Here is a 14,044-nt window from a genome sequence, read left to right as displayed (position 1 = left end):
GCCCATTATTTCAAAATAATGGGCTGCTTCAAAAGACGTGTTCCTCTGCTTGAATAATTGTGTTCATGCCCCACACACTGCAAAGTGATGTTCGAGTGATTATCAGTCATGACCAAGTCCTTATCAGTGTCATTACATCAAATGATAGCACCTCCCATCTTAACTGCAATCTACATTCTTTGTCCGTAGATGTTGACTTTCCATTTGAAAGTCAGTCATTTACCTTACCAACTAATCTAGGTCAACCTGTATAACTGAGCTGTGCACATTGCTTACTACTCCCTTCCCCCATTTTTGTCAACCTCCAATTTTTCCAGTAATTTTTATTTTTGGTCCAGGTAATTTATTGAAATAGTGAATAGCATTAGGCCAAGAACAGACCCTGAGATTTCACTCAACTCAACCTCACTGGAGGTTTACCAGTTTAAACTTACTGTTTGAAATTATCATTTAAGCAATATTTATTCTAATGTGGATTACACAGATTTTGTATACACTTTATTATAAGCAAGGCAGGTATCTATTCTTTGGATGCAAACAGGGTAACTATAATAAAGAGTATTTACGGTATGAAAGTGTTAATATATCATTAATAAAAACAATTACAAAAAGTTCTATAAAACACGTTAAATACAATACAAAGTTTATTAAAAATAGGTTGCAAGTGAAATACAGTAGAAATGGGAAACTACAGCAGTTTTGATGTTTTTCCATAATAATGCACAGACAAATATGAAAAGCACTTTTACACATATTCACACTTGACCTGAATGCCCAATAGCGGCCAAATCCACTCAACTGAAGGTTATATTTATATTTTTGCTAAGCCTTTTCAGATTCTAGCAGCGACAGTATTACAGCCACAGCATAATTTTTTTTCTTAGGAAAACAGTATTTTGTCACTGTAAGGCTGCTAGTGTTTTCTAGATAAATTGGGAGAGGCTTGCTTTTCCTGATTGACAGACATAGCAAGCATGCAAATCCTTCATTAACACTTTGAATCAGTTTAATCTCCTACTTCATATTTAACAGGTGAAACGGTAAAAGCACACTTTCAAATAAGAAACCTGAAGTATGTAAAAAAAACAAATATTTACACTCCAATTTTCATTAACTTGCATTTATTTATCATACAACTCTTATTAAAAGTGATATCTTTTCTAAGGCAGTGAAAGTCTACCCCTCTGTATTTGGAAGTGTGCATAATTCCCTAAATATATATTTATAAGAGAACAATATGATACAGAAAAATCATCTAAAGCCCAGTTTAGGGCTTTGCAAATAGAAAATTTGTCTGGAATCACAATAATATATTTTGTCTCAACATCACACAAAGAGAAACAAACTCTGATGAGGTCCTTATCCCCAACATCAGCCATATATGCATAGCTGAAGAAACAACAGTGGAAGGGACAAAAATTCAACAATTTAAAATTAAATAAGGCTATTACAAGGTGTAAAAATAGCTTGAACTGCTGAGCCGATTCTTTACAGTATAAACACAATATAAAAAGGATGCAAGTAAAACCAGATAGACTAAAGCATGACTACCACTAGTTTCAATAATGGAGGTATGCTGTCAGGATAATAAGCCAAGCCATTTCACTTTCAAATTCATATTCGCAGCCAGCAATATTGTATTTGATATTTCAAACAAGTATCAGTCTTACGCTATGCAATGCCCCTTTTTTTCCCCCTCCAAAAATAGCAGGTAGCTCAACTGCTATAAAACTCCCATCAATCATGATGAACACTATCCTATCCTGTTTGGGAAATGCATGCCTTGGTTTTGCTAGCTTTTGGAACTGGAATCATCACTTCCACCGTGAACATTTAACATTTTGGTCCTAGTTATGATAGGGCCACTAAGGTAGCCTGTTAAATATTGCTTGTTATAGTCTGGTATTTCAGTACAGTGTTAAACCAAACCAAACCAAAAAAAAAAAAAAAAAAAAAGGTAAGATTTTTTTATATCCACAGTTTTGTTTTCTTTGAAGAGATTTGTAAACAAGACACTTCATTTACAAGAGGGATGTACACATGTATATGCTTTTCCATGGTTATGGATTCAACAGCTTGTTATGCATCCATTTCAGACCGAAACAAAAATGCCAATAGGATTAAAACTATTTCAACTCAAACTGGTTATACTGTAATGCTAGGTAATAAGAGATTTGTGCTGATATGCTAATTGTCTGTATGAACAGAATACAATATGTCAAACTTGTGTATATATAAACTTAGACCTTCGTAAAACAGCTCAGAAATTGGCTTCTGCATCAAACAACCTACAGATATCAACAGCTAGTGCAGATTAATTTCAGCAGTTCAAGCTATTGTCACTCTTTCTGCTCAGCAGCTAAACACAAAGTATGTCTGTAAAAGACCAGGAAACAGAACTTATCTTTGACAAGTGCTACTTGGTCTATTGCAGAAAAAGTTAACACCCAAAACAAAAAGAAAAAAGTGACCTTCACGTGATTCATAGAATTAAAATTATACAGTGCTTTAATTGTATAAACCACAAGCTCTTGGTAATCAGTATTCTTGCTATTGCAAATCTCTACTCAATTAACAGTCAGATACAGAGGAATCAAACTCACTCTTCACAGACAATACACTCTTGTCTTGAACAGCCCCGTCCCATTCCCTTATTTCAGAGATCTTTCAGTAATATTTTATAAGGTGCTTTTATCTTATTTTGTGTTCAACTCATTTTCCAGTTCCATTAATTTCCTAGAAGCCTTTACTTTATTGGATACATCCTGGCCCTGGGAAAAAAGTCGTTGACGTTCCCTAAATGTCAAATTCTCTGGTGCTCCAGGTAGATCTGTATCTTGACTGAAAGAAACAAAATGTTTGTTACAAAACCTAATTTTAAACTTTTTTTCATAAACGTTTTGCATCCATGTAAGTGTAACTCAGAAGCACGAAGACTACCGACAAGGGAGAATGAAGTCTGCTCTACCACATGAGCTAACGGCCAACTGGCTCTCAGCTAAGGCTGTTAGAGGTACATAGCTTTAGCCCAGAGGTGGGCAATAATTTTTGAAGGGGGGGCTAGTTCTCAAATTTCTGAAGTGGTTGCAGGCCACCTCAGAAAGGGCGTGACCTTGGGTGGAAGGGGCAGCACCAGAGGCTTCCCATATTCCCCTGCCCACAGTCCTGGATTGCCAGCGGACAGGGGGAGTGCATTAAGTCTTTGCCCTCATCCCCAAGTGCCTAGAGAGAACTGCCATCTCCCCCACCCCCAGGTCTTGACTGGCCTGGGGGGCAACAGAGTGGCAGGGCAGCTGTGGGCTGGATCTGGCCCATGGAGGCTGTCTTGCCCACCCCTGGAGTAAGGGATTTTAGTGCAGTAAAACCTGTGAGGTCTGGGAGGGAGTTTGGGTTAAGGAGGAAGTTGTGACCTAGGGCACAGGATTGGGGTGCAGGGGTTTGGGTTGTGACCTAGGGTAGGGGGAGATTGTGATCTGGGGCAAGGGATTGGGATGCAGGGGATTGGGGGGGGAGACCAAGGGTTTGGCTTATGTGGGACGGGGATAGAAGTGGGGGGAACTAGGGCAGAAGGGAGGAGATGAGGTGCCAGAGGCAGGCTCTGGCTGGGAGACTTACCTGTGTAATGACTCCCAGCTAGCAGCCCAGCATATTTCTTAGGCAGGAGCCTGCCCAGTTCCCACACAGGCTGCAGGGCTATATGCTCTGTGAGTAAGAGCCAGAGGGAGGGGTGGATTGGTGCTTCACATGCCAGAAATCGGCCAATGGGATTGTGTTGGGGGTGGGAGCAGCCATGAAGCACCACTCCCCATTCCCCTCCGGGCTCACAGTTTGTGGAACACAAACAGTCCCACAACTGCTTTTCTGAGCAGGGGCAAGCAGGAAAGTCTGCCTGAGACTCCCTGCTGCATCTGTAGGCGGGATCCAGTGGCTTGGTAGGCTAGATCCAGCCCACGGAGGTTGTTTTGCCCAGGCCTGATTTAGACCCTAAGGTTGAAGGTTCAATTCCTGCTGCTGAAGACCAGGGCTCTTCAGCTCTACATTAGCTTATCTGGTATCTTCTTGCCTTCTAACTAAAAGATCAGGATTCAAGTCATGAATGGCTTTTTCTTAATGACGACACTACAGGGTTTTCATTGAGATGAGTCATTAAACAGAGGTCTTTTATGACCATGTCTGGTAGATGAACATGTAGATGAGATTCATCTTCCTTTACAAGTGCCACGTAAAGGGTGATTTGGCTCCACTTAAGGCTCATCAGAGTCTCTATTCAGTGAGCCTTATGAAATGCACACTGGCTGTCCCAACGCCTTTTCACCTTACAAGGTGTTAAAGAACCAAATTAAAGGCTCCTGTAGAACCCTTGACTCAATATACACTGTGATATGCATGTGACAAAGTGGGTCTTTGCCCACGAAAGCTTATGCTCCAATAAATCTTAGCCCAGTGGTCCCCAACGCGGTGCCTGCGGGCACCATGGCGCCCGCCGGGGCATTTGTGCGCGCCCGCCGACAACCTGGGCCGGCCCCGGCGCGCGGTGCACTGGAGGCGCCGGACCCAGGCGCGCAACACGCACTGGCGCCTGGTGCTCGGGCGGCCCCAGTCCCGGGGCACATGCGGGCACGCGGCTCCGGCGGCATCGCCGGCCCTGGGCTCATGGCACAAGGCGCTCGGGCGGCCCCGGGGCACATGCCAGCGCTGGGTGCAAGGGCATCCCCACCCCTGGCATGCCCCAGGACACGCAACCCCGCCCCCGGGTGCCCGGCGCGTGAGTGGCCCTGTCCCCGGGCACCCGGGAGCCTCTAAAGGTTGGGGACCACTGTCTTAGTCTATAAGGTGCCACAGGACTTGTCGTTGTTTTTGCAGATTCAGACTAACACGCCTACGCCTCTGATACTTGTAGTATCCTTGACTCAATATACACCTTCAATACACTTTGCAACTAAATTAGCCACATATGCAGGTGCAATGCAGTCTGTGTTAGCTATCTACTTTACAAGCTTAGTAAAAACTCCATGTGAAGTGTACTGCACTGTGTGTGTGTGCAAATTTATAAACCTGGTTGAGGTAGTCAAAAATCTTGTGATGCCTCTGTTTACACACACAATTACAATATTTACTTTAAAATACCATGTATATGAAAAAGCATATAAAGCCAAATTCTATTTTGATAATCTAAGACATCCCAAAACTAACTATAAAATTGTTTTACACTGTCCTGAATGTTCTTATGCTCTTTGAAAATATCTTTTCTAGGCTTAAATAAGAGCTTTTGACTTTAACCAATGAGAAAGATTTACATAGATATATGCATCAAATGGTATGAAATAAGAACTGAAAATATTCCAAAGATCATCAGCTAGTTACTCTGAACACAGATTACTATTTCAAGAACTTATTCTTTATTTCACCTTTTAGATCTTTTTTCTCTTGGATCCCGATAAACTTCATGGGCTCCAACAATTGCTCCTGTAGATCCAGTGTAAGAATTTGGTCCTTATGCAAAAGAATATAAAAGCTACAGTTGAAAGCTGGCAGTTATTATATAAAAAAGTTTCAATTTATTTTTAAAAGGTGCAGTGCTCTTTGCAAAAGTAAAACTCTCAAACTCTAACTTTCAAACTATTATTTCTAAACTTTGTAAAAGGAATAAAGATACTGTTTTGGAGCTTTCTCTGCATGCCAGTCTCTTCCTAAAATTGCAATTTAGCTTGATAAATAATAAAATTAGAGGATAAGAAAGCAAATTATATTTTCAACAAAGTGACATGTATCAAATTATAGTTATTTTTCTTGTGGCTCATTAATTAGAATACTACAAAAATGAAATTAAATATTAAGTATCTAGATCTAGAATTATGTACTTATGCGCAGCAATTTTTCTATGGATCTCGGTCACAAGGTTTTATTGTAGCAAAAAAAGCAACTCCAGCTAAGTTAACTAGGATAAATATTACTAGCAGTAGCGTGCGCCAATATGACCACTCAAAATTTTAAGTTATGTTATCTTTATTTAGCCAAGTTGTAAAAATAGCTGGAAACGGAAACTTGTAAAATTTAGAGGATGACTATTCAGATCTCACTTCTGTAATTATCTGTCTTCTTTCATCCAAACCGCTTACAGCGCTGCATCTTTAGTTTTAAGTTAATATAAAATACACAGTTCTACATAATATATTAATCCTTTCCAAAGGCCACAAGACTAAACATAGGTTTTCCAATTTAAAAGTTTTATCATAGTCAGCTTTTAAGTATATTTCTTAATCACTGGTATTTTTAGAACAGTCAAATAAAACCATCACGATTATCCAATTTGTTTTCAAACATTTTTTGTTTTCTGACAATATAAATGTCATGTCTTGTGAGCCTTTCTCCAAACAGAAGGAAATATTTGCTTCTTTCACTGGTGTATTTTGAACATCAGATAATTAAAAGGTTAATAAAATAACTTGTTTGGGTATTAATACATTGTACTTATTTAACAATTTAATACTTTATTGGACATTGTAATTGTTAGCTAAGTAGTAGTAGTTCAAATCATGTCTAAAAACTTGATTATATGCCTCAATTTGATAGAACCAATATTTTAAACCAGTCCTTAAGTAATCCAGTGGAAGAAGCTGGTAAAGTGCAGAAGCATGGTTACCAAGATTAGCATTTATAGCAGCAAAGAGCTGTGAAGAAGAAGAATGTGACAGTGCTAGCGAGATAGACAGATGGCAAGCTGCACAATGAATTCTGCATTTTGTGCAAACGGCTTTGTACTTGACGCGTCTTCACAGAAGGTTAAGCAATCAGGTGGAGTGTTTAACCTGTTCTTATAAGCTATTATCAAAGTGAGAAAAAGTAATTAGAATTAATTGTCTCGGTTTTGTATTAAGGTAAGGGTGAAGCATCATACTACAATGTTCAATTGTTTCCAAAACCACATACATTGATCTGACTTGGAAAAGGTCCTGAATGTTTATTGAAAAACTAAATGAGTATTGCTGGGTATCTCACTTAGAGATTCCACTTTCTGCTCTTTTTTCTTGGTATATGAAAGTCAACAGAATGCAGAATTGGAAAATTTAATTGAAAGGCAAAGGATTTACTGGTTGGTGGATGAGTGAGTGTGGATGGAGAGTGAACAGTGGCTACAAATTATTCAGCTTAAACACATATACAGCCATTGAACTACCTAATCAGAAAGAGCAGTAACAGCATTTTTAAGCCACTGTATTATGATTGAAGCATGTTTTACATTCAATCTCAAAATGGCTGTAGTTGAGAATTTCAAGTGTATAGAAAAGCAGAGTCTTTAGAAAGGATAAAAATTGCTAATTGTTAATTTTTAAGAGGTGTTAGTGCTGGGCCTGTTCCAGCATACTATTTATAATAAACAAATGGTCTCATCATTGAATGCATTTCTGATAATTAAGGGGAATATTTATTACAGACATATTTTCTTTTAAACATAATCAGCCACAATCAGTCATCTGGAGTACAAACACTTTGGAGGTAGGACTGAGTTGTGAAAAGAATGTTTACTTGCCCTAAAGTAAATGTGATGCTTTGAGATGATGTATTTGGTGTGGATTTCACCATAGGAGCACAGTCATCTCATGCATATAAGATTATGGATGTGAGCAAAAATCAAAAGCTTATCAGATATTCTACTAGTCCCTCAACTAGTCATTCCCCCCACCCTTGCTGACTATCAGAGGCAGTGGGGGGGGGTCATTTTAAAAGCTGGTTCTCCCCCCAGCACCATCTCTGTGGGGAGTAGCAGTGACCAGGTGTGAGCTAGGGAATCAGCTGATTTCTGGCTCATGCCCAGTCCCAGAGGCTGCACCTTTTTTTTTTTAATGTATTAAACACCCAGCAAGCTCTTAATATGTTTAAAAGTCAGAGCTCACTCTGGGTTAGCTCCCGGGGCCAGGAGCTAACCCCAATGCAGTTCCCCTACTTATCGATTAATCAACTAGTAGATGAAAAATCCACTGTCTAGTCAAGTCGTTTTTTAAACAAAATTTAACATCCCTAGTTTAAACAGTTAACTGATGAGCCTAGGCTCATTGGTTAACCTTAACGGTTCAACTCAAGGCCCTGCCCCCTGCCTCCCCACTGCTGCTTCTGTATCAGAAGCAGCTGGTAGAAGGGGAGGTGAGCCGGTGCTCACAGGGAGCCAACTTAAAAGCAGTTACACATTTATACCCTCCTGTCCCCAAAAAAGCATGTTAATGTCCCTATATAGGATTGATTGTGTGTGAGAGTGTGAGAGAGAGAGAGAGAGCGCGAGCTGCGTAGCAGTTCTGTCTCCCCCTGAGTCCCCCAGCAAGGGCTTAAAGGGCAGAGCAGTTACACTTATGGTTGTTCTTCAGACAAACCAAAACATTGATAATGCCCATCAACCAGAGAGATGAGTCTGTTACAGGCAGGGTTAAAACCCTGAAGATTTAGAGTCCACCATGATGGTTGATTTAAGGCACATCTCCCCACAATAAAGAAGGGTATGTATGGATTGGGGTTTTACTGAATCACCCAAATTAAATAAAATAGAGAATAAGAACGATAAAAATAGATTTTCTTTAACAAAGCTAGCTGAGAAGAGGACAAATATAATCACTGGATTCCATCTTGCTGCAATGGGTGGTAAGACATAATTGAGGGAACAGGAGCTCAGAGGTGCACAGGACATGTGGAGGTGCCAATGGACACTATTTTTAAAAATCCTGTGCATGATGCAACATGCACCTACAGTGAGATCCACACTGGTACATACTCAAAGGCTCAAGTGTTATGAAATTTCTCCTATTGAATCAAAAAATCTAGCAATGAACTTCAGTCTGGTCATAGTCAGGTTCTGTATACACTCAGAAGAAAAACTGTAGTGCTCTGCAGGCAATGGATGGTAGGAAAATTAATACAAGTAAAATGCTAATAAAGCTCTAATTACCAGTGTAACTGTGTTGAGCTTGCGGTATAAAGGGAAAGAAGACTGCAAAGGAACAGAAGACAGAAGGCTGGGAAGAGGAAAGGAGCAGAAAGAAAGCACTGGAAAAATAGGTTCTTGCCCCTCATGCATAAGGTAACCTGCATGAGAAATACAAAGACTACTATGTGCTGCCTAGAAAATTGTTTTCATTATGTCAAAAAGCCCCAAATATTTTAATTCTGAACAAGATTTAGAAGTGTTCAAGGATCCTTTTAAAGCCATTTGCACACCATATTTAAAAAAGTAAGAGTACCCCTTATGCCAACTACTAAAAGCAGAAGAAAAGCCTCCTCCCATTTAATTAAATTAATCAGTCAATCAGAAAACATGTTTTATATTTGCATGAAAAACATGTATAGAAGCATCCAGGGCACAGTCAATGAAATAAAATAACTGAGAAGGTACAGAATGAAAGCCAAAACCAACAGTACTTGCAACTGGTTGCGCAACCGTCAAATTGATTGTTTTTCCTTCATTGCGTGAAAGATGGGATTTTGAGAGGAACAAGAAAATATAAAAGATTAAAATGTTTACAAATAGGAGCATTCACACTGATATCAAGATTAAAGTTAGATCACCATGCTGAGAATAGTGACCAAGTGAGGAGGGGGGGAGGGGAGAGAAAAAAAATCACACAGGAAGTGATTATATCTACAGCACCACAGTGGAAAATGTGCAGACAGTTTAGTAGAGAAAGATTCTGATTTCATTTTTTGTTTCTACCTTTTGGGCTGCTGGGATAGAAGAAACTTGGTTTGTTTGATGGGGGTAGGGGATGACTTGTTTTGGAAGCAGTACTGTTGGCATTGACCGAGGGTGGCTGGAATGAGTTGGAAAGAAAGATGCCATCTGACACTGGGCGCGGCTGGTGGAAGGGCTGCTGCGGCGGAAGGGTGGCAGGAGGAAGGTCACCATAAGATTTTCTTGTGTTGGAGTACTTATCCTGACCTGCTAGAGTGGAATCCTCCTCATCATCATCATTGTATGCAACAAACTTGGCAGTATAAACCGTATCAGGGGAGAGGACCTGTGTTTTGAGGTAAGAGGTGTTTCGCTGAGGTGGGGGAGGAGGAGCATTAGATGAGGGGGGTGGGGGTGGGAGCTCATATTCCCGTGGAAGCGGAGGTCTGTACAGACCAGGCTCGTCAGGTTCCAGTAATCTTCGTTCTGCCTCATCATGCTGTCTACGCCTTTCAGCTTCTAAACGGTTGTAATATTCCTCCTCCTGTCGCCTCTGTAGACCCATAGAAAAGAAAAGTGCAGTGATCAAAACAAGAGAAACAGGATGGATTCAAGTTTTCCTCCCCAAGAGAAATGAGCATCTCCCTTTCCCTGTAATGAGTAAGGAAACCAACCAAATCATTATACAAAGAGTATATTTACTAGTATGAAATTGACAGAATTATTTAGTAACAATGTTAATTCTGAGTTATTTCTGGAGTTGCTGCATGGTCTGTGCTGACACCATACTTGTGTTAACAAAAATAAAACTCTGCTCCACTAATGAATTCCCTAAACTGACCTTTAAAAAAAAAAGTTTGAATTGATAAAGTAAGGATTTCACAAAGCTGAAAGTATTTAAGAAAAATGAAAGACAAATAGGTCATCATCTTATAAAGCAGAGCTACTCAACACATGGCCCATGGGCTGCATGTGGCCCACAGTCCATTTGTTTGCGGCTCGCGGTGCAGTTTGGGTTTACACGAGGCTCAACACACCGCCCACAGGTGGGATCCTTTGAACACAACTTCCGCTGGGAACACGCTCCACAACAGCAAGGCGTCTCCCCAGGGGGGTGAGCATTGAAAGACACAAGCAGATGGGCTGACTGGAAGAGATGTGTACGGGATGTCAGTGTTTCTAGACCCCAGAAAGGAGGAGCCAGGAGCACTGGGGCATTGTGGGAAAGTGCTTTGTATTCATGCCCATCAGTGTGAAAGAAGCTATTTTTTTGTGTGCGTCTGTGTGTGTGTGTGTGTGTATGCAACCCACTTAAGTTGCGGCCCTCGGCATGTGCTGTGAGTATCATTATGGCCCCCCAGGCTTCCAAAGTTGAGTAGCCCTATTATAAAGGAACTTTGCGAGAGAATACAATTGCCTTCTCTCTTCTGAATATGTCTTCAACAGACATTTGAAGCTCACTGATTCTATAGGCATAAACTATAGACATTGGAACAACAAACATCATGCAAGAACAAATTGCAAGTTCTGCAATTTAACCTTTTTTAAAAAATAATTTAAACTCTCTTCAAGTGTCTTCTACAAACTCATGAAGAAAACACTATACATGTGATATTTCTGTATGGCCATAAAAAATAACCTGCACTGAACTTTTGGGTGATTTTGACAAAAATAATGTGCTAGTGTACATATTTGAACTTTTTCATCCCAGGAGGTACGATGTTACTACCATATGTGAACTGTTTCCTATATTTTTCCAGTTCAGAGTTTTTATTGTTCTTAGAAATAAAAAGCACTTAATTTGCATGAACTCCTGTCAGAACTCTATTGTGAGTTAACAGTTCTATTTCAGACTTTCACTATAAACTGTGAAGGTCAAATTCTATCATTTTTTGATTCATTGACTTCTGGATATTTGTATTTTGGAATCAGACAGGCAGAACATTATTTCTTGTTAAATTAAGAGTGGATAGTACAGCTTCTTGGAAAAAACTTGCAATTTGTGGCAGGGTGCCTGCAGTTTTGGATATACATTTAAAAAATAAATTCAAATAAATAAATATATACCCTTCTTAAACAGCCCGAAAATCTTCTTAACTAACAAAGTCTGAGCTAGTTACCCTTCTGTTGGTTACAAATTTAGTGCCACCTAAATACTCTAAAGCAGCGTTTCTGAAAGTGTTCTGTGGAATCATTCTTAAACACATTAACTGGCCGCTTCAGTTTATTTACTGGCACCGCGGCCACAGAGGCTCGTGGCTCCCATTGGCTCCGTTTCATCCTTTGCATCCAAGGGGAGCCGCAGGAAGCGGCATGGGCTGGGCCACTGCTTCCCATGGCTCCCCTTGGCTGCAAAGGATGAAATGGAGCCAATGGAAGCTGTGAGGCTCCGTGGCAACGGCGCCGGTAAATAAACAAACTGGGACGGCCACTTAATGTGCTTGAAAGTGATTCCGCAGAACACTTTCAGAAACACAGCTTTAGAGCCTTCAAAATGGGAAGTGTGTCATACATAACCATCTCTGAGATTGATACGTAACTGTGTCAGATTGGTCAGATTTGCCAGTCAGAAAAGCCTTTCAACTGTAAGTGACCCAAATATCCTTAGGATGTTGTAAATCACTATAAAGTCTCAAAGTAGCTGTTTTAGTCTGCACCTTTAAAAACTAGTAGTTCTGTGGCACCTTGCAGACTATAACAAATATATAGTATCATGAGCTTTCAAGGGGGTTTTACCCACAAAAGCTCATGATAGAAATTACTGAAGTTAGAGATGGAGAATATCTATTACTGATCAATCTTATCCACCTCCACCTCTCACTTTCCTGTGATTATGACCTTTAGCACTTTGCGGAGTCCAACTGTGTGTGACATCCCGGTGACAGGGCTGTAACCACTTCCCCCGGAAAATGATTCATTCAGATTTATTTATTTATTGTTCACTGTTAGTCCATTACTCTTAGAACACTGAAAAACAGGTTTTAAAGCTTTTAAAATTTTCCCCTACTTGATCTTCTCCAGAGGTGCTCCTCCTAGCATTAAAACATCCTTCTCTATTCTGAAGTCACAATTTCATTACAATCCAATTTTTCATTTTAAAGAAACCTGCTCAGTGAAATCTTAGGCTATGTCTAGACTACATGGCTCAATCAACAGAGCCATGTAAAATAGTTTATTCTGCATAGTCAAAGAAATGGGGATTTAAATAATCCCTGCTTCATTAAAATAAAAATGGCCGCCGTGCTGTGCTGACGATCAGCTGATCTGACAGTGCGGCAGTCTAGATGCGGCGCGGTCGACAAAGGAGCAGTAAACCTCATTTCACGAGGTAATTATTTAAATCCCCGCTTCTTTGACTATGCCGAATAAACTATTTTACATGGCTCCATCGACAGAGCCATGTAATCTAGACGTATCCTTAAAGTGGGTAGGATAGTTCTACATCTACTACATTGAAAGTCAAGTAAAAAGATTGAAATCTTCTAAAAAAAATGTGAATAAACTCCTGTAAGATGCTAAGAAGTTTAAGGGATCTAAAAGTCTGGAGTTTTGGGCGTGTGCTTGAGTGTATAGTCCAATTTCTGCTAGATCACATTCAGTTCTAATAGCTTCCTGCATAAAAGATTCAAACAAACGTAACAAAAATACAGTGGAACATTCTTTCCACTTCTGCATCTCTGAATTCCATAGACTATATTTTTCTTTTTGTATAAAAACCAGATCTAAAACCTATAAGATCAAACTTAATTTTTTGTTTTCTGATTTTAATTTCAGTGAAGTTCACTAAAATATCCAACAAAGACAATACAAGATTCTTCTATCGAGTCACTGTAAGTCTTAGGTACTAAAACTCTGCATTAAGTTCCAGAATGATTACTGATAGGACAGTCAGCTCCAACTCAGATAAAAGCAGTGTAAGAATGATTCTTTCAGGCAGAAGAAACTAGAAAGCCAAGGTAAAGAAGGCTTTAAAGGTAAACTCTACTAGTGACAAACAAGCTCAGGGAGGATACTTAGCCTGAGATTTCTGTTGTGTTATTGCTTGAGAGTTACTAAAAAGTCAAGAATGATCTGAGTCTGGATGTTAAGCCAGGGTCTATACTATTATGGATGGTAGAGGGACTCAGCCCAGGAATATTACCATCATGTTAATATATTCACACACACCCCCATAGCAAAACCAAATTGTTAATGGTCAGGCTAAGTAGGTGAAGCCTACAAAGAATTCTTGCTGCACTCAGAGGACCATGACCTTTTCTTCAGCCTCTCTCTTGGTCCGCTCCTCCTCCTGGCGTCGGCGCTCTTCTTCTTGCCTGGCCCTGTCTTCTGCTTCTCGTTTACGCATCTCTTCTAACTGTTGCTGCCGTCTGCGCTCTTCATCCTGTAACT

General features: G+C 40.0%; 1 protein-coding gene across 23 annotated transcripts in view; it reads right to left on the bottom strand.

Annotated features, from left to right (window-relative positions):
* Positions 1–631: 631 nt before the first annotated feature.
* The window catches only part of AFDN (afadin, adherens junction formation factor), a 208,357-nt gene continuing 194,944 nt past the window's right edge, over positions 632–14,044 (bottom strand). For 7 of the 23 annotated variants that reach the window (XM_089777344.1, XM_089777350.1, XM_075924659.2 and 4 more), the window contains 4 exons: positions 13,908–14,042; positions 9,923–10,208; positions 5,409–5,493; positions 632–2,841 (listed from right to left, as the gene is read on the bottom strand). In XM_089777344.1, the coding sequence (XP_089633470.1) occupies positions 2,697–2,841; positions 5,409–5,493; positions 9,923–10,208; positions 13,908–14,042 (651 nt within the window). In that variant the 3' untranslated portion in view covers positions 632–2,696. Of the gene's footprint in view, positions 2,842–5,408; positions 5,494–9,405; positions 9,445–9,697; positions 10,209–13,874; positions 14,043–14,044 lie in introns of those variants that run through there. The other 16 variants (XM_089777341.1, XM_089777340.1, XM_089777342.1 and 13 more) reach the window with 8 other exon arrangements.

The sequence above is a fragment of the Pelodiscus sinensis genome, chromosome 3 (assembly GCF_052426305.1).
Source record: "Pelodiscus sinensis isolate ZL-2025 chromosome 3, ASM5242630v1, whole genome shotgun sequence".
NCBI classification, from domain to species: Eukaryota; Metazoa; Chordata; order Testudines; family Trionychidae; genus Pelodiscus; species Pelodiscus sinensis.
Note: the sequence above shows the minus strand (reverse complement) of the source record. Positions and strands in the feature narration are given on the sequence as shown.